The sequence below is a fragment of the Spinacia oleracea genome, chromosome 1 (genome assembly GCF_020520425.1).
Source record: "Spinacia oleracea cultivar Varoflay chromosome 1, BTI_SOV_V1, whole genome shotgun sequence".
In the NCBI taxonomy this organism is placed as follows: domain Eukaryota; kingdom Viridiplantae; phylum Streptophyta; class Magnoliopsida; order Caryophyllales; family Amaranthaceae; genus Spinacia; species Spinacia oleracea.
In genome coordinates, this window is record NC_079487.1 from 45,641,619 (window position 1) to 45,669,552 (window position 27,934).

The 27,934-nt window shown below is 37.9% G+C and overlaps 1 protein-coding gene across 1 annotated transcript; it reads left to right on the forward strand.

Moving 5' to 3' along the window:
* The first annotated feature begins 212 nt into the window (after nucleotides 1–212).
* LOC110776748 (uncharacterized) lies at nucleotides 213–9,963 on the forward strand. Its single transcript, XM_021981315.2, has 11 exons — nucleotides 213–2,321; nucleotides 2,427–2,666; nucleotides 3,191–3,320; nucleotides 3,887–4,039; nucleotides 4,150–4,349; nucleotides 4,556–4,619; nucleotides 5,621–5,827; nucleotides 7,108–7,328; nucleotides 8,152–8,230; nucleotides 8,443–8,586; nucleotides 9,150–9,963. Exons 1-11 carry the CDS (start codon nucleotides 481–483, stop codon nucleotides 9,333–9,335), a joined length of 3,465 nt encoding a protein of 1,154 aa, XP_021837007.1. The 5' UTR covers nucleotides 213–480; the 3' UTR covers nucleotides 9,336–9,963.
* The last annotated feature ends 17,971 nt before the right edge of the window (nucleotides 9,964–27,934 follow it).

Sequence of the window (27,934 nt, forward strand, 5' to 3'; positions counted from 1 at the left end):
CCAATATAAATAAGAATTTGTGTTTAATATAATCTGTGCATTACAGGGGGTAAAATCTAGTTTATAAAAAAATAGTTGTACATTTTTTGAATATTTGGTGGATTAGGCAAAAGTTTAGGGGCATTTCGTTAAAAGAATTTTTTTTAAAAAAATGATGCATGGTCCCCATACTCCCATGGAAGTACGGAACCACCGAAGGTTTAGAAATTCTAACGTCATTCACAGAATTTCAAATTTAGAGAGAAGAAGAAGATTGAGAGAATCATTCAATCAAATCAAACCCAACAAGCAAACACAAATAACCTTTTATTTGCTTCCATTTTCTCTCTCCTAACGCCTCCCTTGGCCTTCCCTCCTTCCCTACAACGCTAATCAACCCTTCTTCTCTCTCCCTCTCCTCTAAAACCCTTCTTCCCCAATTCCCTTTCTCTCTCTAAAAACCCTAATTTCAATTTGTATGCCGGATATCAGCCGGAAACTATGCCTCCGCCGGCGGTTTCGGTAGATTCCCGAGCTCCGTCGGATTCCAATTTCAATCCTCAAAATGGGTCCACCACTCATTTTAATGACTGTTCTAGCTTCAATACTGGTTCGTCTTCTACTTCGTTTCCAGCTGTGGGCCGGGGTTCTTCGTCAACCCGGGCCAAGCCCAGGCTTGTGAAGTTGAGGAAGAGCTCCAAATCGTCTTCGTTGTCGTCGGAAGCGGATTTGGATGATTCTGGGATCAACCCTTTTCGATCAGTAAGTTCCCTAAATACTGATGCCTCAAATTGTACTAATTCTAGTAGTGATAGTTTTGTTAGTCGGTTTCGAAACGTCGGTTTTGTTTTCGGGGTTTCTAATTCGATTGATAATAACAATATTAATAGTAATAACAAAGTTAATGATGGTGGTAAAGTAGCAGCAGAAGCATCTGTTTTTGGGTTTAGAGATAGTAATTTGCATAAGCAAGAGTTTAGCTTTAGTGAGAATGGGACAGAAAGAGACAATAATTGCACAGAAAACGTTGCATTTAGATTTGGTGCCACTGCCAAGGATCAAATTGGTGTTAGTAATGTAAAATGTGGTGAAAACGGGGTCGAATTCGAGCTCTTGGACGAGTTGCAGAAATTGAAAATTGACAAGGAAAGATGTACTGCAGAAGACAAGGTTGATGAATTGAATAATGTGGACACTTTGAAAGGTGGGGATCGGTTTTTTGTGTTTAAGACTGGTGGTGTAAGTTATGATGAGTGTGGTGGAAGATCAGTGCCATTGAGAAGTGATGTGGATGCTACGAATTTAAGTGGAAATGGGAAAGGGAATAATGAAAGCAAGATGGGTGCCTTTGGATACCGATATGTTGATGATAGTGCCTTTGTGTTTGGAAGCAGTGGGAACTTCAGTAAGATGGGGAATTCTAGTTCTCAATCATCCTCTGTTCCGGCTGAAAATGATGGAGCAAGAATAAAGGAAGATTTTCTTTCGCCATCATTCTCTTTTTCAAGCTTAGATGCTGATGCAGGTAACGCAAAATCTGAGGCATGCTCATCTTCGAGTGAGAGGAAGGTGGAGTTCAGCTCTTCGGGTTTGCCTGAGGGATCTGGAGTCTCTTTCTCGGAGTTTGAATTGCCTCAATTTGATGCCCCATTATCCTTCTCAGCAAATTTTACTAGTGGGTTAGGTAGAAAGCCGGAATCTCGAGGTTTGAAGGACAAAGGTTTGAGGAAAACGAAGGGAAAATCAAAGCAGTCAAAGCCCACTAAGCTGCAACCTGTACAAACCCCCCTATCCAGTGAAGGTGTTACACAAGGCCAAGAAGCATCCGAGTGTTATTCACCCATGGACTTTTCCCCTTATGAGGACACTACAAATAATGATGTGCCTCTTACTGGCGATCATGAAACTTATCAAACTAAGGTAACAACTGGAAATTCATTAGATGTGCACACAGATTCAGAACTAAATGATTCTAGTACTGACATCAAATCGGACAACCATAGGGGTAATGAGGCTCAGTTTTCTTTCAGTTCTGACAAGGCTAGTAGAGATGAGGAGAATATTACATTCACCTCACCAACTTCTGCTCAGAATCACGTTTCATCTCCGAAGCGCTTACTGAAAAAGAAGTACCGGATGAAACCTGCTTCTATATCTAGTAATGCATCTAGGGTCCAAGGTTCTTCCTTGGATAGTTCTCCTCTTCTCAGTAAGTTGCAGGGTGCTGGTGGATACTTCTTTGCCTCTGCAAGCAAGGACCAGCATGAAACAGAAGCTGGTGTAGAGCATGATTGTGAAGAATTCAGTGCTGCAGAAAAAGCTTGTGAGAAGTGGCGAAGGAGGTAATATATCTTATATTATAGGTTATTTATTGGAGGAGCTTCTTCTTTCTTCCTTTTCCCCTTTGGTAATTGTAGCTTTTAATAATTTAAAATCATTTTCTGCAGGGGAAATGAAGCTTATGAAAAGGGGGAGCTCTCTAAAGCAGAGGACTTTTACACATGGGGGGTGAATTGCATCCCTCCGAGCGATGCATCAGGTGCTGCCTTCAGACCTCTTGTGCGGTGTTATAGTAACCGTGCTGCAACGAGAATGGCTTGTGGTAGGGTGAGAGAAGCCATACAAGATTGCCTTACGGCGGTAAAGCTTGATCCCACTTTCCACAGAGCACAGATAAGAGCTGGAAAGTAAGTCTGTTTGCTTGAAATTTTGACTTCTATAGTTCTATTTCTCCTTCCTGTTTGGAACTATGATTGAATGTTCTTCCTAATTGTTCTTTGCGATCCTTATATTACAAAAGAATACCTAAGTCCTTGGTTTGTTACACCATGGACGGAAGTTTTTGCCTGTAATAGTTATTGTAGATTGCATGTTGAATTGGCCCGTGTAACATTGTTGCTTACGAATAATCTCCTTAGCCCAGTCGCCATGCATTTACAGTTTTTTATTTAATTTAATTTTGACTAAACCTCACTCTTACACACTCTGGTATTAGACATGCTTGTATGTTAGAGGCTAGAACAATGACCCACAAGATGTGTTGAAGTTTTTATCAGAAATTAGCCTTTATTCCTCACTTTCTATCCCATGCTTGAGGTCTCAAATTTTAGTGTTTACTACAGACCGGTGGCCACATTTGCAACTGATCACAATTTCTTCTGCCGTTTGATTGTGGTTTTCGATAATTTTTTATTTTATTTCTTTGTCTCAGTTGTTATCTTCTACTGGGAGAGGTGGAGGAAGCCATGCAATGCTTTGGAAAATACATAGGCGATGGTAATGTTCTTTGTCTGGATAGAAAAGCTGTCATTTCAGCCTCTGATGGTATTCAGAAGTCTCAGGTAAATTGCCTAACTTTTCCGTCCAAAGACTTCCCTCGCTTGTGTTTGCTTATTCATGTATTGTGCTTCTAACAGTTAAGGTCTATTAGAGGAAAAAACACACATTGACATATTTCTTTGTGCAGATTTTCTTTTCTTTTTCTCGTTGCACACCTCCAATACTTCTCTAAATAAGAATTCATTAATATTCCCTCCTCCGTAGAATATTACACATTTTATTATTTTGGTATGTAGGTGGTAATTTTTTTTGATGTAACTTCACTCATATAATAAGCCAAACACAAAGACATCTATTGAATATAACACAAACTTCCATGTTGTTGTGGTGACAAATAAAGGTTTTGAAAGAACATAACTGTTCATAAGTATAAATCATAGAACTGCTAAAAGTGAATGTTTGTAACTTGGTGTATGTTCCCTCAATAGCTCTGCCTCTATCGTCTTTTCATCTTTCTTGTATAAAATGAAAGATTCTAGAACTTCTTTCCCTTCTTTAGTAACCCCTCAGTAAAAGATCATTGTCAATTTGTTGCAGTATTTAAACCTCCACTTGATTTGATTGGCAGAAAGTGCTCCAGTCTACCAGTCGTTCTGCTGAACTTTTGAAACTGAAGACTTCTGAAGCTGCCACTGATGCCTTGCAACATATTGCTGAAGCGTTGGCAATAAGTATAAATTCTGAAAAGCTACTCAAAATGAAAGCTCAGGCCCTTTGCACAGTATGTAATGCTATTTCATTTTATTTTTAATCATTTATTTCATGCTATATTAATCAAATCTTGAACCAATTTCTTGACTAAGCATATGCTGTTTTGTGTTTGGTTTTTAGCTATCTAGGCATGATGAGGCAATAGCACTGTGCCAAAAGACGCTTGATTTTGCTAAAAAGAACTTTACAGCTGCAATTTTTGGAAATTATGAGGTTGATGGTTCTTCGAATGATAGACTATGGAGATATCGTATCTTATCAAAGTGCCAATTTCATCTTGGAAACCTTGAGGTGGCTCTTGATCTTCTGGAGAAGCAAGAGTAAGTCGATTAATCACATTGTCTTGTTGCAGATCTCATGTTGTAGATATTTATAAATTCTAAATTCAACAAACTCTTTGAATGCTCAATTTAAATTTAGTCCCCCCCCCCCCCCCCCCCTCCTCCTCCTCCTCCTTCCTCTTTTATCCCAATACTGTTTTAGATATTAAGCTCCACTTTTGTATTTATCTTTCGAGTACGTTCAGGAACAAAACAGAGGGAATATCAGACCCATTATCTGCCACTATACGTGAGCTGCTAAAGCAGAAGGTACGCGTGTACATCCTTCCCTCATATGTTCTTGATGTCGTAGTCGATTTTATCAATTTATGGAAGTTTGAGTGAATTTTAGGATTTGTGTGATAAGGAATTTCAATATCTTGCATGTATATTACTGCTTTCTTCTGGTAAGCTTACTTGACGCTGTTGACGGTAACTTTTTCGAGTTGTTGTAAAGTAGGATACTGGACGGTATTACCGGATGTTGAATGGGAGGAATTTGGAAATATATCCATTGAGGATTGCTCCTAATTAATTGAGAAAAACCTTCTATACCTGCTCTTCCTATGTGGTTATTAGACGAAGAGAGCAGATCCTTTGAATGCTTCTGCTCCCCTTTTCCTCTTTGAGTATGCCCTTTGCTTTTTTCATGAAATGCTCTTTTTTCCTCATAATTTCATTATTTGATTTGGTCCACCTCTTTTTCTGACTCAAAATATCAAGAAGTCAAAATAGCCCAGTGGTGGTGGAATTTCAGTTAGAATGACCGCCTCTTTGGATGTAATCATATTGGTTTTCTTCCGGTATCACTGTCGAAGAAATTTCTGAACCTTTCTAAATTCGTTTTACCTTGGCTATTGTACATCTACATCTTTCATAAGGTCTGTTGCAGTCCAACTAGCACTTGAATTTGGTTATCTCAATGTTTAGCCATTTCTTACCCTAGCACTGCATGCAGTTGAAGCCCCCTCCCCACTCCAAAAAAACCAAAACACAAAAATCAGTGATTTACTGTCTCTCTGCTTATCCTTGAAGCAAAAATGTCTGGGAATTGTTGAGGTTATTGGATATGAATGAATTATACCTAAAAATGGCAAGCTCAATGCAATTTTCATGTACTTTTCTTCTGCCCTTAGTGGTTATAAATGCCCCGCCCTTGATATTTAAGAATAGTTTGCTGTTTCCTTTTACAAATGCATCTTCTCTGTAATGTGTAATGTGCCATGAATTATCATCGATACATAATCTTTTTATGTGCTTCTTTGCTGCAGAGTGCTGGCAATTCTGCATTTCACTCTGGAAACCATGCAGAAGCTGTTGAACATTATACTTCGGCTATAATGAGTAGTATGGATGCCCGTCCATTTGCAGCAATCTGCTTTTGCAATCGTGCTGCTGCAAACCAAGCTTTGGGCCAAATTACTGATGCAATTTCCGATTGCAGCTTAGCGATTGCCCTTGATGAAAATTATGCCAAGGTCTGAATAAATGCTGTTTTTTTTTTTTTGTTTTTTTTGTTTTTTGGTTGTTCTCTTAGGATTGTTCAGGGAAAAAGACTTGGACCCATGAGTTCCCTATGCACTTCCCGAGTTCTCGGTAGTGTGGTTCCCAAAGACTATATGTCTATACCCGGGAATTGAATAAGCGTAAGTGCCAAGATAAATGAAGGAAAAAATAGATGGTGTTTTGTGATGATAACTTGTATTAACAAAGTTACGCTTGTATTTAATTGTACTGCCCAAGTACGACTTTTCAGATTTACTTTTGGGATTGTATGATTTCACGGGAAATTGGCCGAATTTAACAAAACATTTACAAACCTAAGCGAATTCCTATCTCTGAACCAGTTGATAATGGGTCAACGTTATACTTGTATGCTTGCTCAATCACATGTAATGTGGGAAGTCTCACCTTTAGACTTCGTTAGGTCCCTTTCTTGTGAGCTGATCTAAGGCCTGAGCCCATAACATGACGCAATAGACCTCACTTGGTGACTGTTGAGCTAGGACCTACAGGCCTGACCATGTTTTATCTATAGAAAATGACCAAAATCAAAAGATTCCAAAAAGGCGGTATAGGGTTCCATAATAAGTTTGAAAAGGGTGGGCTTATGTGCCAGGTAATCTTGCTCCATCCCATGTAATGTAGGAAGTCTCACCTTTAGACTTCAATACGTCCCTTTTATGCGACCTGATCTAAGGCGTGAGGCCATAACATGGTGCAGTAGATCTGACCTGGTGACTGTTGAGCTAGGACCAGCAGGCTTTTGACCAAGTTTTATAAATAGAAAATGAGCCAAAATCAATAGATTTCAGAAGGGCAGTATAGGGTTTCCATAAGTTTTGTAAATAGAGGGCTTATGTGCCAGGTAATCTTTGGCTTTAAATTCGTTTGGACTACCACTTGATGTTTGGGAAAAGTTCCTTATTATTTTTGTGTAATGACCTTGATTACTGTACAGATGTAATTGTGTCTGCATGCATTGGTAATTATTGTGATTTTGATGCATGTTACGAACGTGTGACTATTTTATCTTATACCTTATAGGTTCTTAAAAGTTGCTACTGAGTCCTAAAGTGTAGTGACTTATCCTTGAATTACATGAACATGCTTCTATTAGTTGACTTCTCTCCATTCTTCTATAGAGGGGTTCTTGCCTATATGGAAGTATCTAGTCTGACTGGATGCCCACCACTCCGCTTTAATAATATAGATTTTTACTGCTGCCTAACTTGTCCTTGTTTCTTTCCTTCCACAGGCTGTTTCTAGAAGAGCAACTTTGCATGAAATGATTAGAGACTACAAACATGCTGCTGCTGACCTCCAGAGACTGTCATCGTTTCTTCAGAAGCCATCTGTGGAAAAGTCAAAACAATCTGGTTCTGGAAATGGGAAGGAGTTGAGGCAAGTAAAGCAGCGGCTTTCCATGATGGAGGAAGAAGCAAAAAGAGATACCCCATTGGATCTTTACCTCATTTTGTAAGTTACTGATTTTGAGGTCCTCCTCTCCTTGGGGTGTGGTGGGGGATTGGAATTGTTTGATTCATTTGCAATTGTCATATTGCTGGATTATGACTCAGTCAGCAGACTTTAAAGCTGTAGTTTTGAGTATATCTATATATTTACCTAGTAGTCTAGAATTTAAGCTACTGGTTCGTTTGGGTTGAATTTCTGAGATACTGTTATTGCAGGACTTGTGACTTCCATTTATAATACTTCATTTATTTTATTCCCCTCTGTTAGGAAACAAAGTTCGCATTTTGGGGGATCCGGCAGGTGTATGGGTATAGAATAGGAGTTATATGAAGTTGTGTACATTCAGGACAAGCACATCTTTTCTCATTCTGGGCTGAACAGGAACTTCCCTTTCAAAGTTTAATCTTGATTAGGCCTACATTTACTGACTTTGTCGTGAGATTTTGCGTCTGTTAACGTGGATGGATTAGTTGTTTCTCAGTATGTGTTTTCTGGTTAGAACAGTACCTATAGTTGAAACTATAGAGTTTCATGCCAGTGCTATGTTATGCATCTGTCGGTATTTCTTGATTATCTTAGAAACAATGATTAGAATGTCTGTCCATTATTTGAATCTGTTTCTTTGGTGCATCTTATCTGCTGGGCTGTGAAAAGGCTTTTAGATTTGGATCCCTACAACTAAAATAGATTTGTTTGCACTCCATCTTTGATCATAATTGCTAGATTAAATGCTTGCAGACATATTGCTTTTTCCAGTCATTGGTCTGTGCTGGCAGAAGTTTCCTTATATCTTATCCCACGTCTCAATTGTTAAATTTCTTCACAGGGGAGTTAAAAAATCTGATACAGTTTCTGAAATTAAGAAGGCTTACAGGAAGGCGGCACTTAGACATCACCCTGACAAGGTACATCAACTTCTGCTTTTTCTGATTCTGTTGTTAGGAACCTAGGGATTTAGTATTTTGAGCAGTCAGAACTCAGAAGACTCAAAACTCAAAATTGTTCGATTTTGAAGAGCCTACTCATGTATAGTATTCCTGGTAATAGCATTTTTCACTAGAGGAGATGTCATTAACAAGTATGTTTCGGGTTTACTGATATCCTGTATTGCATGTAGGCTGCTCAGTCCCGAGTGAAAAGTGGCGATGTTGGAGAAGAAGGGCGTCACTGGAAGGATATTGCAGAGTTGGTTCACAAGGATTCAGATAGGCTGTTTAAAATGATTGGTGAGGCATATGCAGTGCTATCCGATCCAACAAAGGTACTTCTGGTTTTGTCCATTTATTCCCTCCTGTTTTGAGTTCTGAACTTCTGGACCTTATTGTAGTGTTTCATTTAATTTGAAAAATTAAATTATGAAATTTTACATCAAATACAGTGACAAGTATATGGGTCCAACTGTCCAAGTCGTCTACTGCAGTTTTCAAATTAGAGTAGATTGTTTTTGAAATAATAAAATTTACCCGACAATGAAATTGATGAAAGAAACTTTCAAATGAAAAATAAGTTCAGAAGGGTGAAGAAAAGAGGGGAAAGAAATCAGCATAGTCCCCTATCTATAGAATCAATTGAACAAAAAGCTCTACTCATACATGTAATAATATAAACAAAAACTTTTTTCTCATTTATATTCATCCCAAACAATTAGGATTGAGATTTGAGCCTAAGAGCCAATTTACAGAACTACACAAGTTGTTCATCAACATCCCTTTGGATTGAACATTACCTAAAATTAGGTTGGTTAGAAGTGATTTCATTGAATGTTGTTTGCGTCTTTACTATTCTCAATCTCTCATATGTCCTCTTCTCCTTTTCCTGTTTCAGCGTGAAGAGTATGATGATGAAGAGGATATGAGAAAAGCGCTTAAAGAGAGCAATAATATTAGAACTAATTCGAGGAGAGACTCAGATTATTATAGTCAAGGCTTTCCATTTGATAGGAGCAATAACAGGCGCTATTGGCAGGATAAATATAATACTTACAGCTATGCACACAGAAGACAGGCATGATATGGCATGTGGATAAGCTAAGCTTTTTGGCCAAGACGGAGAACAGGTTTTTGCTTTGGCATTCCTCTCTAAGATTCCAAATGCGTTTTTCTGGTTGGCAACTAGAGGTTTGCTTGCCAGTGGGAAATGAGATATATAAAGAATGTATCGTGTTTATGGAAGATTCGAAAATCCCATACTGCAAGTTTGAGTTTCAGGTAAATGGAAATGTTGACTTCCTTCAGGTTTGCGTGGGGAGTACCTCTGAAGCAGAAGCTCGTGTGGTATGTTTGTAGAAGATAGAACATGGGATGACATTGGAAAGTCAACTTAAAAGCAAAGCAAATGGTTGGCTCAGGAAATCAGGAATGTATGCATCTTTTTCTCACGAGAAGCTGAGGGCATTCTCAGGTTCATCAACAGAAAATATGCAAAGAAAATATAGGCGGTTTTTTTTGGGGCGAGATACTTTAGCGAATAGAGCTGTGAGCATGTTGTGCCAATTGTTTGCTGGTATAGAATTTAAACTGTGCATCTTTGACATGGGTTTTACACAAGTATCCCTTGTGTTTGATGTATAACGAGGGATCCATCATTCATTTCATATTATTGAAACATGGAAGAGTTAAATGATTTTGAAAGTACAAAATGTGTATGCCCTCAGTACAATCATTCACCTCAAATGGAAACGACCATCAACTAGTCAAAGTAAATTGCTGACATACAAAATAATTTCATCTGTTTTTGTATGCTCTCTCTCACCCAAATTAGAGTGCCCCTTTCAAAAAGTTCATGACAGAGTTTTTTGGGTGAAGTTTGGATTTTGGTTATCAAATACTTTGTATTATTTTATTGAAATAGGATGAAAGATTCGAGTATTTTTTAATTGAATGAGAGATGGTGTGACCTTAAGTTTTTTTTTTTGAAGGAACCCATCGAAGGGATTAGATTAAATCAGCCGTAGCTGTATCCAAAACACTTACAGGGAAATCATCTAGCCACACTCGTTACCCAAAAACCCATGGTTGGTAGTGGGCTAATTGATGAGCTACTCGATTGCCACTACGCTTAACAAAACAAAATCGAACAGAATCAAACATAGAGCTAAGTTCACGGATATCCTCAAGCACCAGGGACAAGCTACTGTTATCTTTCCTCCCTCTTTGCAATGCCTGAACAATTGGAAGACAGTCACCTTCCATCACCACCTGCCTGCAGCCCATCTCCATGCTCACTTTAAAGCCAAACAAGACAGCCTTGGCTTCTGCAATCCGAGTCTCCCACTTCTCCCTTCCCTGCCACACCATACATCCCAACACCTCTCCCCCACTGTCACGAACAACTGCACCCAAACCCGTCCCAACCTCACCCAAACAACCTGCATCCACGTTCACCTTGACCCACCCTTCCCCTGGCTTCGACCACAACACCGCATGGGGTTGCGCCTCCTGCAGGCCCCCTAGCCTCGGTCCCTCGTCTGCTTGCAATTCCGCCACGATTTTCGCCACATATGCCACCACCTTCGGTGGCTCAACCACAGCATTCTCCATGACAACCCGGTTCCGAGCCCCCCATATTGCCCAACATAAGGTAAGAAGCTCCTCCATGTCAGGCAAACCTACCTCTGCAAACCCCTTTTCCCACCAATCCAGTAATGAATAGCACCTCCAATTTAGCATAAACGCAAATCTGGACTCCCTGAGGATAGCCTTGGCAAGGGCACACTCCTTGAGGGCGTGCAACACCGTCTAATTCTCCCCCGAACACACCCCACAGGTTGTGTCATAGCCTGTAATACGCCGCCCAATTCCCTTTCGGGTGGGAAGAGCATCATGGCACACCCTCCACACGAAGATCTTCACCCTTTGGAGGGTGTCTAACCGCCACACTTTCTTCCATATATTGCGTGGGCATGATGTCGTCACCTCCGTACCTGTCCATTCATCTTGTAGTAGTGCTGTATAGGCCGACCGAATTCACCGTTGTTCTCCAAATCCCAACACAAATTGTCACTCGGCATTCTATGACTAAGAGGGATACCAAGGACACGATCAACTTCGAATGGGGCTAGCAGCGTCGCTATGAGTTGCTCGTTCCATCTTCTCGTAGTGTGATCGATCAATGCCCCCACTCTAAGGTCAATAGGAGAGTTACCGCGCGAAGATAACACCTTACGCGTTTGTGTTCCCGGCAGCCAAGGATCAGACCATACACGAATGTCTTCGCCGTTCCCCACTCGCCACCTCATTCCCCTCCGAACCACCTATCTCGCCTCCCATATACCTCTCCATGTATAGCTCGGCGTCGCACCCAACTCCGCATCCATGAGGCTAGAGTTTGGGTAATACCGAGCCTTCAGTAGCTGCTCCAAGTGACAATTTGGGGTTGCCCAGCCATCTGCAGTTGATGCTCAATAGACTCATTGAGCTTGGCGGGGCTGCTCCACGACAGCCACCGCCTCTCGCAATCCAGACAACGTATCAAAAACAATAGCTTTCTTCACCATTCCTTCAACATCTGCCATCTCAAGGCCCCCCTCCCTGTCTCTCTTACCCCCACTCGTTGATCCCCCCTCAGTACTGTGGTTGCCTCTCCCCCCTCTTCCATCCACCTTGCCCCTCACTACCCTTTTCCACTGTTTCCCCACACCTTTAGGGCCCTGTCCGCCCTCACCCATCGAAAATTTGAGAGTGTTGCTGATTGGCAGTGGGAAAATCACCACAGGAGCCTCGCACCTCTCCCCTCCATTACCTTGAGCATCACTCCCTGCCACCTTCTCAGACACCTGAACTCCTCCTACCACAACACCCTCGATTCCTTTCTGAACCTCCCCACTACTCTCCTCAATTCTCCCTTTCTTGGAGTCACACCCCACGCTTTCCTGGTCTTCAGTTATTTCGGTCCCCGCCCCCAAACTCTCCTCATTTTCGCGGAACACTAGTTGTTTTTGATGCTTGCTCCCCCGCTCCACACTCCTGAGCTCCTCCCCTCTTGCACCCACCCCCTTCGTGACAAACATAATCTGCCTGCCAGCCGTGATCTCCTCCACCTCCTTTGCATTGTTCAACCTCCCTTTAAGTGGGGAAGCTCGAAGAAACAACCCCCATCCCAACTCCTTCCTTTTATCTTCCTCCGAGACTCTCGAACAATCATTTTCCGAATGCCCTATGATCCCACAGGCAAAGCATAAGAAAGGGAGCCTTTCGTACGAGAATTCAACCTTCACTTCTCGTCCACCTTTATCACGGATTTTCTTTGATTGTCTCAGTGGTTTCGTAACCTCAATCATCATTCGAACCCTACGAATTCTATCAAGCCCAAGAATATCCGGTTCCAGCTCCAAGATTTCGCCCATCCCCACTAATAGGGCTCGTACATTAGCATCACTTCTACAATTGAACGGAAGTTTTTTAATATGGATCCAGAATGGCGACGTCGAGAGGATCACCTGTTCCGGTTGCTCGTTTTCTTCTACCTCCTTCAGCAATAACAGGTTGTTGTCAAAGCACCACGGCCGCCCATTGAGAACCCTCTCCTTATCCTTCCAGTGAAAGAATTGGAATGCAAAAAGGTTAGGGCTGATAACCCTAATCACTACGCCATGCTCAGGACTCCACAAACCAGTCATTGTCCTACGAAACGCCTCCACATTGATCGGACGAGCAGCGATCATTTTCCCGATCAATACCAAACTGAATTTATCCTTCGAGTCATCCGACACAACCGCCCCTAAGTCAACTAAGTCCTCCTCCTCGTCCTCGATACGAAGGGATGCGTATTGGGATGCAATTTCCTCCGCCATTAGCACGGAGTCGCCGTCGAGATGGGGTAGAATAACCGTTATGGCGGTAGCAACAGTCTAACCTAGGGTAGAGAGAGGAAACCCTTTTTCGCAAGGGAGAGAGGAAACGACTGGACCTTACGTTTTAGTAGTGAGAAGAAAAATAATACACTAATAGTGGGTTCTTGTTAAAGATAGAAAGGTGTAAAGTAAACCAGGGCGAATGAAAAGGGAATATGAAAAGGAAAATGACACTCTAAATTGGGACAAAGGGAATATGATTTTTATTATTTTTTATTATTTTTTTTATTATAGCACATAAAATAGTATTCCAAGTGAATTTATTTGAACTAATATGAACTTATTTAAAATTGCTACATGCTTAATAACTTGTGATTAACTTTATACATAAGTGGATCTATACATTGCATCGATAAATATTAACATGTTTTAAAATCAAGGCTAACCAAAAATTATAATCTACATTATACTAAAAACAGACACCAGTAATAACTCGTGTCACTTTTTGGTGATAATTTTTCCTGCCAAAAACCCCTTTCCCAAAAATAAACGTACCTACTACTTATATATATATATATATTTTTTTTTTCTCTCCTTTTGTATAAATTGTTTTTGTTTGAAAAAAATTGGACGATTTTGTTAATATTTTAGTCAAATCGTCATATCAATAGTAGAAAATATTCTTACTAAATATTTTGGTCAAATTAACATGTGACACATATCAAATATTTTAGTCAAATAAACACGTGAAGCATATCAAATATTTTGGTCAAATTAACATGTGAAGCATATCAAATTAACACCAGTCTATATAAGGAACCTCGAACATGAAATTCAAGAACGTGTAGTAAAACAAGAAAATAACACCGAATACAACGAATAAGTAACATCATCATAGAAAGTCAAGTAACACCAGTCTATACAAAGAACCTCTAACATGAAACTGCAATAAAACAAGAAAAGTAACAACGAATACAATATATAAGTAACACCATCATAGAAAATCAAGTAACACAAGTCTATACAAGGAACCTCTAACATGAATTTCAAGAAACTGCAGTAAAACAAGAAAAGTAACATCGAATACAATGTATAAGTAACACTAGCATAGGAAGTCAAGTAACACCCATCAATAACTTTCTCCACATTAGCTACGCACGTCACAATATCAAGTTGATGTTGTGGCTGGTCACACATGAGACGCGTTGTAAAATACATAATACGTAGTAGGGATGAAATTGCATATTAGATGATAAAATGAGTATAATCGAGATTTATTAATTACGCATTAGATTTAAGGGATAAATATTTTAGTTAAATAATTTATAAAAAATGGCAAATAATAATTTTCAAATATCCGTGCGTGCACATGACCTAATCAACTTAAAAAATATAATAATTTTAGAACTTTGAGCTACCTAATGAATTTATCAAATGGAGCTCAAATCCTTGTAAAAGTAAAAAGAACAATTTTTTTGGGTTTGATGAAGGCCTACAATATGTCAAATTGAGCTCAATGCGGTTTCGAGCGACGTGCTCTTTTCTTGTGTGATAGATTGCATCTAGTTCCTACAATATATACTCACTAGTCTTATATGCACGCGATGCGTGCGGGAGTATACATGTAAGAATTAATATCTTATTATTAAAACTAATCATTACAAACAATAGGCAAGAAAAAAACTATTCACAAAATTCAACTAAAAAAAATTAGACGACATAATCGAAAGTATTCGAAGAAATTTATTTATTATTTAAAAACGTATTATGTATGCACATATGACTTATGAGTCATGACTAATCTCTATAATAGGCTAAGACCCTATTATGTTGGAAGTTTGGAACGAAATAATCTAAACTGAACTAATTCAAAGTATAGTTAATTGAATTGAAATGAACAGTACATATCACAAATAAAACTGAACTTTCCAAAAGAAACATAATAATCATGGACTCTGGAAGGGGGAGAAGGAGACCTGCTCGTGCGATAGAATCAGAACTTATTTTTGGGTTACCATCAATGGCTCCAGCAAAAAAAACCCAAGGAACACTGGATTCAACCTTGAATGGCAAAGGATTGGCCCTATCCCTCCTACCTGTAACCTGGATTCGGGACAAAGCATGCAGGGATGGAGTCAGGAACAGCAAAAAGCATTCAGCTTCTAAGGACAACCTTTAACATGCAATTAAAAATACACTCAAACGTTAATACCTAGATTGTCTATAAACACAACAACTCCAAAGAGTCACCCAAATGAAAGTGGTAATGGACCACTGCTGACGCTCGATTATTTATCTCAGAGTTGAGCAAATGAAATATGGAAGATATGCAGTAAGAAGAAGCATTTCAAGATATATAAAACACCCAACTGATAAAAGCTGCAATCAAGTTACATTACAAAAAAGCAATGGACTGTGATAGTAGTTGCATATGATATGGACTATGATGTGCATAATACGGAGTCAATAACTACATCAAATTAAGGTCTTTCACTGCAGAAACAACCCGATTAAGATCATCACACGAATACGAAAGTTATATCATTATACTCAGAGTCATAGACCAAAATGTACTTCAAAAAAATCAATACAAATAACTAATGCCACGATCACTCTAATAGCATCATTATTACAGCATCATCATTACAGTACCAATAAGCCAAGACTATCAATGTTGCCTATGTCTAGTTAATAAAGATCAATTAATCAAGGGAAAAATACATGTATGAAGACAGTGCAGCAAACACAAAGGCAACATTGCTGATCACATAACCAGATAATCCCCACACAGCTCTATATCCGATTATCGTAATCAGCGGCCATAAAACTTTCTTGAAGGCCCAAACAGAACAAAAGAAATAAATAAAAGTCAGAAATTTTAGCTTGAAATTAGTCATTCACTTGGATTATACTTAAAATTGAACTCAAACGTATCACTATTTCTTCGATGAACAATAAAATGATGAGCTAATTAGTAATTAGTAACCAACTGAAGGTCAAATTAGGTAATTTTCACTAAACATTAAAGACAAAAGAGAGAGAAAATTAAGAACCTGAATTTGACTCTTTCTCTTCCCGCTGCTGTCTTGGCTTACACCTTGAGTGACAAAATTCTTCATTTTAGTTACCTGTTTAGCATTCCATTTTAGTTACATGTTTAGCCTAAATTAAGGATGATCATCAGGTCCAACATTGATGTACAATATTCTCAATGTAAGCACATGTTAGTAAAATTAAGGCTAAACTGTTTACATATTCAATTTTATTTTTAGATTGGATTTTATATTAGGCTAAAATCCAAAATTATCATCAGCAAATTATTGAAACAAATATGCATTACAAAATTGAACAGTAAACATCAGAAACAACAACTTAAGGATTAAGAGTAGGCTTTAAGCAACATATAAATTAAGGATGATCATTTTTGAATTCAACAGCCTAAGTGTTATGTGACAATATGTTTCAATCCTTAAACATATTGGTTAAGTAAATGAAAACACCAAGAATTTCATTTTAGTAAGCAATGTAAAATAAACCAACCAAAAAGTCTTATATGCACGCGAATAAGTATTCCTAACAGTAAGTTTAGTTTGCCTACTGAAAAATCATAAGCAATTTTAGCCTTAATTTTACATTCCTTGATAAGTTAACCAGGCGATGCATGCATATGATGGAGTTTCTGCTGACTTCCAAGATGAGCTAGATAGAATTTTGAAATGATCTTGATATTTCCTGAATCGATGACTTTAAATTTATTCTTGAATTTCACTTTTTGCTAATTTTTATTGGGGGTTTAACTTTAGAGTCAATTAAAACCTATATTGATTGTGATGGCTACTTTGATAGGAGTTGCAACTGCTTGTAAATAATTCTTGTATTGTTCATTTATACAGAATAATAGGCAGAACTTATTAGGAATCCAAATCAGATTTCTAAAACCTAATCAAAAGCAAAACCTCCTTATAAATACGTTTTCGATTAGTAATGAAATTGCAAAAACGAATACAAAATAGCAATTAAAATCCCTGTCCTAAATCAACCAACCAATTGTCCTAAACAATAACCCAAGTATTGTTCAATTATGGCAATCCGAAATCAATAATCCGAAATAAAAGTGAAGGGAACTAAAACCAAAATTGGATCAAACAACTAACCTCAAACAGAAGGCGATTCTTTAGAAGAAGTTTAGCAACTTCATCTGGAAGATTTACGTTCCTGAAAAAAAGCACAAAACGATAATAAATTATCTAACACCTAATTAAGAACCCTAATAATTATCAAAACAGAAAAAAAATTCCCAAATATTTTATTATTCAAATTCAAAACCCATACATGAGTACTGGATCTGACCCATTTTCTTCTTCAATCGCACAAATAAAATTTCTCAAACAAAGCCTAGAGATTCACCTGTTAGGGTTTTGAGCACCAAATCAAACCAAATTTCAAAATCAATAATCAATCCGTAAATTATGAAATTCAAGAAAGAATTTATGAAATCAAGGTTTAAATTCAAGACCCCATAGCTACTGCTACCTTTCGAGTTCTGATGTTAGGTTTTAATTCAGGACTCACTCAACGACGACGGTGGCGATGAAGCATGACGGCGGCGGCGATTTCAAAGACAGAGAGAGCCTAACCACCATCAAATTTTGAAGAAACCACCGCCGACACCTCGTATTCCGTTACAAAGAAGCAACTATTAGGGTTTTGGGAATAATAATAGAGGAAAATGAAGATTAACGACGGAAAAAGAGAAAAATGCAAGGGTTTACCTTCGGGAGTTGATAAGATGACAAAACAATCCTCGCTGCTCTCCTCTGCGCATTAATCTGCGTTCTCGGCCTCGTCGCCTTCGCAAGAAGCCCCTGGCTCCACCGCTTTGCTAGTGGCGGTGCTTCAGCTTCGGCGAACAAAGAAGGTCCGTAAGGCGCTCCCTAAGGTGCCTTACTCCGCCGACCAACACGCCGATAAACTCTCTGGTGATTGTGCTATCCGCTAGGTTAATGGTCCAGAATTTACAGGAGGGGAGAGAGGGAGGGGAGAGATCTGAGAAGGAGAAAATTCAAAAAACTAAAATGTGAGAGGAGAGAGAAAGGGAGAGATGAAGAAAGGGTTGAATGTGAAGAGGGAGAGAGAGAAGAAAAGTGAGGCGGGAGAGAGGCAAGTGAGAGGAGAGAGATGGGGATAAATGAAATGTCGAAATCTAACCCTAGAAATGAAGCCCAACAAGCCCGATAAACAACACAATGAGGGTATTTTAGTCATTTACTTGGGGGACATGAAAAGTGATGTTACAAAAAAGCCCTTAGCTGTGCCTTTATATAATAGAGATGTAAGCCTTGTTTAAGGTTTAAGTTTTTTTTATGAGAGAGCGCGCGCACACACATAGTCAAACGCATATATTATAGGGTTTGGATTTAAAAAGTTTTAGAGTATTTAATGAGATTAAAAACTTGTACTCCGTAATTCACATTTGATTAAACTGTAGTGCAAAGTTCATGAGTTTTCTTCTAGTGTTTGGTTGGTTTCCCACGTAAAGTTTAATACTTCATCTGTTCCGAAAATATTGCACCATTTGTTTTTTACACTATTCACACTACGACTTTGGCCATTTATTATGATTCGTACGTGAGAAAATTTTAGTTATGTGACGTCACGTTAGATTTATATCGATATATATTTTCTAAATATTATTTTTTTATAATTTTTACTTGCCCACGATTTGAGATATTAAGAGTCAAAGTAATGGTTAGAGAAGTAAAAGTCAACCATGGTGCGATATTTTCGGAACGGAGGAAGTATATAGTTTCTTGTCTTGTCTATTTTTGAATTAGCGCTTATTAATTTCATGCTTCTTGTTGTTTATTATTGCTTGTCGTAACTAGTTTATTACCACTTGTCTAAAGTAGTGTTTCTGATAGTGCGCGGCTTTTGAAAACAGTAAAAAACAAAAGTGAAACGAATGAATAATAGCTATAGTATAGTAGTTAATGAATTGAATTAACAAGAACAATTAATGTATACTTCTAGTAAGGTGAGTAACTACACGGTCAAGCATGAATTTACCGGTATACAAGATCATGTGAAGCAGTGGCGGATTCAGGGGAGGACAAGGGGTACAGTTGCCCCCCATTCCCTGGAATCCCCAACAGCAAAAAAAACAAAAAAAAAAAAAACGAAATAAGGTTATTGAAGAACTGCTTTATATAAAAATTGGCAAAATGTATCAGATATTAATGCTTGTCTCAGTGGCAAACCCCATGCTTAAGCGCATGTCAGCATTTATAGGTGAGAGGTCAAAGGTTCGACTCCATTTCATTGCATTAATGATTACTTATAAAATAAGATACTTCGTACTTAAATTTTGTTGATTCTTGATTAACCAATTTTAGCATAGTATATAAAGGCTTGTTATAAATCTTTCTTGGTAATAACACTTTACTTTTACCAAAAAAAAAACCATAGTATATAAAGGTATTATGGTCTACTCATGACTCTATGGGATATTATTACCGTAGATATGTTTATTTCGTAACCTGTATAGAAAATGTATAACGAATTGCAAAATTATATGTAAAAGTGTAATCATGAATTATCTAACTGTATAATACACTAAAGTGTTTCAACATAATAATCATTTAATACAAAAAATGGACCATAACACAAAAAGATTCATATTTCGTCTTACAACCCTATACATCATTATCGAAGAGTTGAGTACTTCTGTACATCCATGACTAATACAATGATGGATGAATTTCTGATTATACAAAATTTGGTGCAAAAATGTTGATTTAAATTAAAGTTTCCCCTAAAAAGTCTTGGTTATGAGTTTGCGGGATTTTATACTGTATTCGTTACTCATTCCGCACCCCATCTCAAAATACCTAGATCCGCCACTGATGAGAAGTGAAGCATTGAAATACAAACATGTAATGCAATGTACTTCATATCACGCCACGAAATGATATGCAAGGGCTGCAATAAATGTCAGAAAAGCACTGGGTTTTCCGGTAATCAAGTACCTTCCCTCATTAGTACACAAGAGCTTACAAACGATTCGAACTGCAAACGTATAATTTCTGTTATGTTTAAACCTAATATGGTACGTATGGACCCGAATGGGTCAAAGTGGATCATTAGTCGTGAGATAAAAATTGCCGGTGAGTTTTTTTGTTGCCCAATATACTACGTATGACTACAAGGAAAGATAATGTAATTGGGAAACAATTTACTTGGGCAGCAAGGAGATCTCACGAGATCAAATTTAGTGGGCAACAAGGATTCTAAGAAAATAATTCCTAATCTACTTAGATATTAATTATGAAGTTATTTTATTGTTATCTTTGTTAATATTGTGTTTCCTAATACTAGGAATAGGGTTAGGAAGTTGGGGTATATAAATAGAGATTTATATATCATTATGATTTATATGCTTGAGATCCTGAGCTTGAGCATAGTTTGAGAGAAACACCTGTGAGGTTGATTAATTGTATTGTTAATAACGGTTTTGATTAATAATACAAGTTGGGACGTGGGTATACCACGTTATTTATATTGTGTATTCTTTGTCTAGATTGTTATCTCGTACTATTCCTAACAAATGGTATCAGAGCTAAGGTTCGTGATGGAGGAATTTGGTGGAAGGTTCGAGATTCAATTGTATAATGGAAGGAAATGATGATGATGTTGGTGATGCTCTTTTGATTCAAGAAGATAAGGGGCCAAAGGACGGTTGGGTGCTTGACTCGGGATGTTCTCATCACATATGTTCTAGGAGGGAATGGTTCTCATCCTATGAAGAGTGTGAAGGGAAGATGGTTACTTTGCCGGATGGTAAGAAAGTAAAAGTTGACGGCATTGGTGAGGTTGCGGTAAAAATTTGCAATGGCCGTGTTCGGAAGTTAGCTGAAGTGAGGTACGTACCAAAGTTAGAAGGGAAACTAATTTCATTGGGTAGATTAGATGGTTTGAGTTATACTGTTTTGGTGAACAACAATAGTTTGGAGGTCACTAAAAAGGGTTCGGTGATACTCAAAGGATGGAAGAACAAAAGAAATCTATTTGTGTTAGATGGAGATGTTCTTGTTCGAGGGCAGGCATTGTTGGATGGACGTCGGTGTCTCAATGGTAACCGTTAAATGGGTTGTAGAACCATATTGGGTTGAAGGGGAGGAATTGTTATGTTTAAACCCAACTAGTTGTTGGCCCGTGCGCTAGCGCGCACGGTCCCCCAATATATAATTTTTTTTGTTATGTAAATAGGTTTATGTAAACTATTAGTGCAAAAACTTTTACGGCAAATGCAAACATATTGTTAATGTTCAAACTTGGACTTGGAAACAAATATGCATGAAAAGGATAATTAGGTCCTGCAATCGTGAATGAGAAAACTCGTATTTGGGGAGCCATGAGTACAAGATATAAAAAACTTCAATTTGAAGGGTGTCCACCCATAAATGACATTGTTTCATGTATGTAGCCTACTTAGAACTCAAGGACTCCTTTCAAGAATATGTAATATTAAACACATCATTTCTAAAGAAACCGATAAATTTGTTGCGGAAGCAAAGGCCATCTCTATATTCTTCTTAACACATCAAGCATGCAAGAAGCTACCTCGTGAATATTAATTGTGTGCAGTTAGAACATCAGAGAAGCGGAAATTAGACACCAGTAAATTAACTACAACGCGCACGGGGGCCCCAATATATACAAAACATATTTTGTAAAAATGTCTCGTAAAAATACGAAAACTTATAATTATACGAAAATGCTTGAAATACACATGGTCAATGCTAGAGTGCCACATTAAAGTCAAATTTGCATATAATAGATAATAAGGAGTTGAGGCACATTAACATGAGGTTTTATCAATGTTTCTCTGAAAAAAAAATAAAACCAAACTGCAGTATCTAGTGTGAATAATACAAGTTTCTTTAAAGCAATACAACAAAACAAATATTTACTTTCAAAAGGTACACACAAACATCAAACATATTCTTGCAAGTGATATACTCTATGCAAACAACAGTATCGCCAATGATATAGTTTTCGAATGAAAGTTGCCAGACAATGCATTTGAAGAGAGATGTTGTTGTCCTTGATAGGATCACTCAAAAATAAAATAAAGTAAAGTGTCCCTATTAATTTAGTTTGTGTAATGTTTATAAAGGCAAAAATGTAGTTTTAGAATGTAGTGTATTGTAATAACTCTTTGTTTTATTAGAAATTCAAGCTATGGTTGGCCTTGATAGGATCACTCAAAAATAAAATAAAGTGTCCCTATTAATTTGAAACACCTATTTATGTCAACAGTCGCCATTATTTAGAAATGGAAGTAGTATTTTATTAATTTAGTTTGTGTAATGTTTATAAAGGCGAAAATGTAGTTTTAGAATGTAGTGTATTGTAATAACTCTTTTTTTATGAGAAATTCAAGCTATTGTGAGGGGGTCGAAAAAGCACGAGGCTAATGCGTGACCTCGTCCCTCGTGGGCGTGACGTTTCTTTTTGTCAAATCAAGTGTAATTGGATTTCCTGTGAGTTTACACCCAATTGACTAGTAATATATGAGTCGCCATTCAGTTTTTAACGACAATGAGAAAAACTGACAAAACTCGGTTATCGTGTGTAGACACCTACTTTTGTCCCCATTCCCGTAAGGGAAGGTTCGATGATGAGAACATAAATCTCCACTTGGCAACGCTTCTCCTATAAAATAATGAATCTCGATCACCCTTTTCATTTCACCCGAACCTGCTATTTATAGAAACCTGCTAAAAATAGTAACTGCCGTAACGGGTAGTTGTTAAAAGTGGCAAGACATAAAAGATAGAAACCTGTCAGAATTAGGTGTTGCACTCCAACATAAAACCTAAAAGAGATAGAATTTGCAAGAAGAATCCTATTCCTAGTATAATTCGAAAATAAGAGTTACGTATTAATTAAAATCCTAACGAGCCTAGAGTTCATAACGGGCCCAGACGCATTCCGTCATAAAGTTAATACGCACTAAAAGACTCGGATAAAGTCTCAAACACTCCGGATTCTAAGAGTCCAAATCTGACAAAGAACTCGGCCCAAACATCATTTTCAACGCCCAGCCCTGGGCGCTGAAATTACCTGGATCCCATTTTCAGCGCCCAGAGCTGGGCGCCGAAATCTTTGACGCCCAGCGCTGGGCGCTGAAATTACCTGGGTACGTGTTCTTGTTAGGTTATGATACATATGACATTACATAGATCATGCGGAAACAACCATTAACCCAGGACAACATATTATTTACACATAATCATTTAGCATAGTTTAGATGCATACTCTTTGTTGCGTGCCTTCCCTAGCTGCGCCCGAACCGAACAAGAACAAGTCTTTAGGACTCCAAGTGTCGTCCCTCCGTAGATAGTCCACAGCACGTCCGGATCCGCCTTAAGATTGACCAACTAGAATCGCCCTTAAGGTTCTAATATTTTCGGTTGGGTAGGCAAGAATATTGGCTGATTTTTCTGCTTAAAAATCTTAGTTTTGAATACTTGAAACTCGTGTATAAATTATGACCCCTAGGCCTTTATTTATAGAGTTATGGAAAAGGAATCGTAATCCTAGTAGGATACGAATTAATTGAAATTAGAATCCTACATGAATTCTATTTAATTAATTTATCCAATTAGGAATAGGAATTTAATCATACACTAACTCTTGTAGATTTAGGAATCACGCATGAGCACAAACTCACACACACACGGCAGCCACAAGGGCTGCCCATGCGCGTGCGAGCAGCAGCCCACGCAGCGCGGCCCACGCATCCGTGGCCTTGGCGCGCGCTGGGCCTGCCTTGCGGTAGGCCTGGGCGCTGCCTTGGCTGGGCTTGTGGCGCGCGTGCTTGCTGGGCGATGGCCCCGGCTTCGTGCTGGGCCTTCGTCCGGCAAGCCTCGTCCGATGCTAATTCGTACGATACGCTTCCGATTAAATTTCCAGTTCCGGAATTTATTTCCGATACGAACAATATTTAATATTTCCGATTCCGGAATTAATTTCCGTTTCGAACAAATATTTAATATTTCCGTTTCCGGAATTATTTTCCGATTCCGGTAATATTTCCGATTCTGACAATATTTCCGTTTCCGGCAATATTTCCGATTCTGGTAATATTTCCATTTCCAATAATATTTTCCGATACGTACCATGTTTCCGTTTCCGGCAACATCTACGACTTGGATAATATTCATATTTCCGATACGATCCATATTTCCGTTTCCGGCAATATCATCGTTTCCGGAGTATTCATTTCTTGCCTGTGACGATCTTAGCTCCCACTGAAACCAAGATCCGTCGGTTCCGAATATTCATAGATGGAGTATTTAATGCCATTAAATACTTGATCCGTTTACGTACTATTTGTGTGACCCTACGGGTTCAGTCAAGAGTAAGCTGTGGATTAATATCATTAATTCCACTTAAACTGAAGCGGCCTCTAGCTAGGCATTCAGCTCACTTGATCTCACTGAATTATTAACTTGTTAATTAATACTGAACCGCATTTATTAGACTTAACATAGAATGCATACTTGGACCAAGGGCATTATTTCCTTCAGTCTCCCACTTGTCCTTAGGGACAAGTGTGCATTTCCTAATTCCTTTGTCGCTCGATGCTTGCTCTTGAACATAAGGTAAGAGTTGTCATCCTTATTATGTCCAGAGGTGTTCCTCGGTTTCAGAGTTCAACTGATCAAATAAACAGATAATCATAGCCTATGATTCATCCGAGCACGACCATGCATTTCACAGTTTCTAGCTCTCCGAGTGGCCTTGTACAACTTTTAAGCATCTCATCCCGATTTATGGGAGGACAATCCCAATCTTGCGATCTTGAGATTAGACTTCGTTTGATAGGTGATTACCTGAGCGTTGCCTTTATAGCCTCCTTTTACGGTGCGACGGTTGGTCAACGTCAAAGCAACCAGTTCTCAAACAAGTAATCTCAAATCACTCAGGTATTGAGGATTTAGTGTCTAATAATTTAATGAAATTTACTTATGACAGACTTTCATCTCTTACAGTAAAGTTTCATAGGTCTTGTCCGATACTAGTCTTCCCAAAGTAAGTATCTATGCAAATGATTATGACATTGCCATGTCCACATAGTTCAAGAAACAGAACTACTAGTCATCTTGCATTCTAATCGTCTAACGTTTTCTATGCGTCCAATTTTATAGAAAACTCCGATTAGGGACCATTTTCAACCTTTGACATTCAAGTTCACTTGATAGACATTTCTTAGTCACAGGACTGGTCCTGACAGTCTATCTTGAATATATCGTCAAATTTGAAGGGACTCATCATTTAATACTAAACCAAGATTAAATGGAATATGAAAATACATTTCATATATGATAAATGTTCAACCCCAATGTTTTACAACCATGGGCCTCAAACCCATTTTCTAAAACAATTCATGGAATTCAAAGCTATGCTTGATTTCCAGTGCTACAATGTGAGTGTTGCTTCTCACTTGTTGCATAGGTTTAGTTATCATGCTTTGCCAATCTTAATATCCTTTTCATCGAATGTTCTTCGAGATATGATAATAAGATCTTTTCGAGTTTGTTTATTATGTGATCTAGTCTTTCTTACTACATTAGTGGTTCTACGCATTTTGCAATGAAGAACCATTAAGTTAGCAGACGTTTTTCTTGCTTCAAGAGTGGTTCCACGCATTTTTCAATGAAGAACCATCAAGCCAGCAGATAGGTGATCTACCCAAGTTCAGTGAAGAACTTTAAACAACCCTGTTTTATTGCTTCTTAGGCAATAATTACTTTTACTTCAACTGCATAGGTTGCTAGTGATGCTTTGTTTGGATTTACCTATCCAAGCAGTTCATAGATATGTGGAAGACTCTCCAACTATATCTTAGAACATAGAAATTAATATTTTAATTTCCCACGCAACAACTCATGGTCTCCAATCCATGTTGCCATTTCAAAACACGATGCTCTATAGCTCGTCCTTATCAATGGTTAACTCCAAAGGGGTCTTGCTTGATCCTTTGCCAGTGTTTATGCGTGTAGCATCAATATTTAGCATATCTTTATTTCCTTGAATCAAGAACTATTCCTATGTACCTTTTCAAGTACCATAAGTATTCTTGATTCAATCTAGTTGATCTTCACTTAGATCAATAGAGACTGGTATATGTTCGTCATGCCTAAAGTCATACGATACGTTTTTGGCGATCCTCATATTATATCATACATGATAAATTCTTTTGGAGAATAATTCCCAATTGAATTCTATTCATGTAACTTTAGCTTATCTAGTTTCAGTAGATAATAAATCCAGCTAAATTCTTTGACATATAATATAGGTTAAGAATCTTATTTAGATCCTTTGATGTTTAACTTAGTAAATGCTTATACATAGTTCAAACATCCTTTACTTAGATTTATTCACATGGGTCGAATATCTCCAATGGAGACTTTCGTGTTTGATTTAGTAAATGCCATTTACTTAATCCAAAACAATATCATAAGATCTTTGTGAATAGATCTTAATACCCAGTATGTACTAAGTTTCGCCTTGGTCCGTCATTGATGAATAATCTCAAATCTAAGTATTTAGCATTTGAATGTTATTTCACAATAGAGAGATATGTGTGTGATACACATAGGACCAAATAAGTTTTTATGTACTCCCACTAAACTTCTTATATATCTATAAGAATCATGTACATTTTATGAAACTAAAATACTTATTAGCTTCACTAAAATACATTTCTAATTCCCAATTGCTTGCTTAAATCTGTACTTTAGATTTCATAAGCTAGCTTTCCTTATTAAGCATTTATTTGGATCCACAAATCCTATGACATACCATGTACATAGTTTATTCCAACATTTGATTGAGGAATACGTTTTGTCATCCAATTGCCATATGTACCAATATGCAATCATTGCTTGAATTATAGACTTGAGCATTACGATTATGCATGAGGTTTCAACACAATCCATGCCATGAATTTGCTTGTAACCTTTAGCAACTAATCTAGCTTTGTGTGTGAACACAATTCCATGTTTGATGGTTTTTATCCTTAAAACAAACTTGCAACCAATAGGTGTGAAACTATTCTTGCAAATCAACAAAATCTCAATTTTGTCATCAAAACATTGAGTATGTTTTATGGCCTCTAACCATTTAAAACATTTGAGTCTATATATGGCCTCTAACCATTTTAGGGAATCTGGGTTTCGTCATAGCTTTCTTACAAGTCACAAACTCATTAATCTACATGATAATAGTTTGACTGCAAGTTGTAGGTTTCTTCACTATTTAATAGAAGAATCTCATAGTTTCATTGACCTGATCTCTATGTTTCTTTACTATCTAATAGAAGAATCTCATAGTTTCAGTGACTTGAATTCTATGCCTACTTGGGTATAGAACATCAAACAATAGAATATCAATAGCCACTTGAAAGTCCTTTGAATATTCTATTCTCCTTGAAGCACTTGTAAAGTCTTCTAAGAGATGTCTATTCTTTAAAAGCTACTTCTAAAGTCCTTTCAGAATAAGTTCGGATTTTCTGAAGCACTTCGAAAAGCCTCCGGAATGTCCGTTTATGTTTGTTGTTCGCCTCGAAAACTTTCGAGGTCTATTTTCTCCCACTTGTCATTTTGGAAACGAATCTCCAAAAGGACATTATTTCGAGCAAACAAACATTATGTTCTCAAAAATTCGTGGTAGAAACAATACCCTTGTGTCTCATTTGAATAAATCACAATGAAACATATATCTAGACTTGGGCCTTAGTTTGTTGAAT

Coding starts and splice junctions, on each gene's coding strand:
- LOC110776748 (XM_021981315.2), top strand. CDS start 481: ATGCCTCCGCCGGCGGTTTCGGTAGATTCCCGAGCTCCGTCGGATTCC. Junction 2,322..2,426: donor TGTGAGAAGTGGCGAAGGAG/GTAATATATCTT, acceptor CATTTTCTGCAG/GGGAAATGAAGCTTATGAAA. Junction 5,828..7,107: donor TTGATGAAAATTATGCCAAG/GTCTGAATAAAT, acceptor TTCCTTCCACAG/GCTGTTTCTAGAAGAGCAAC.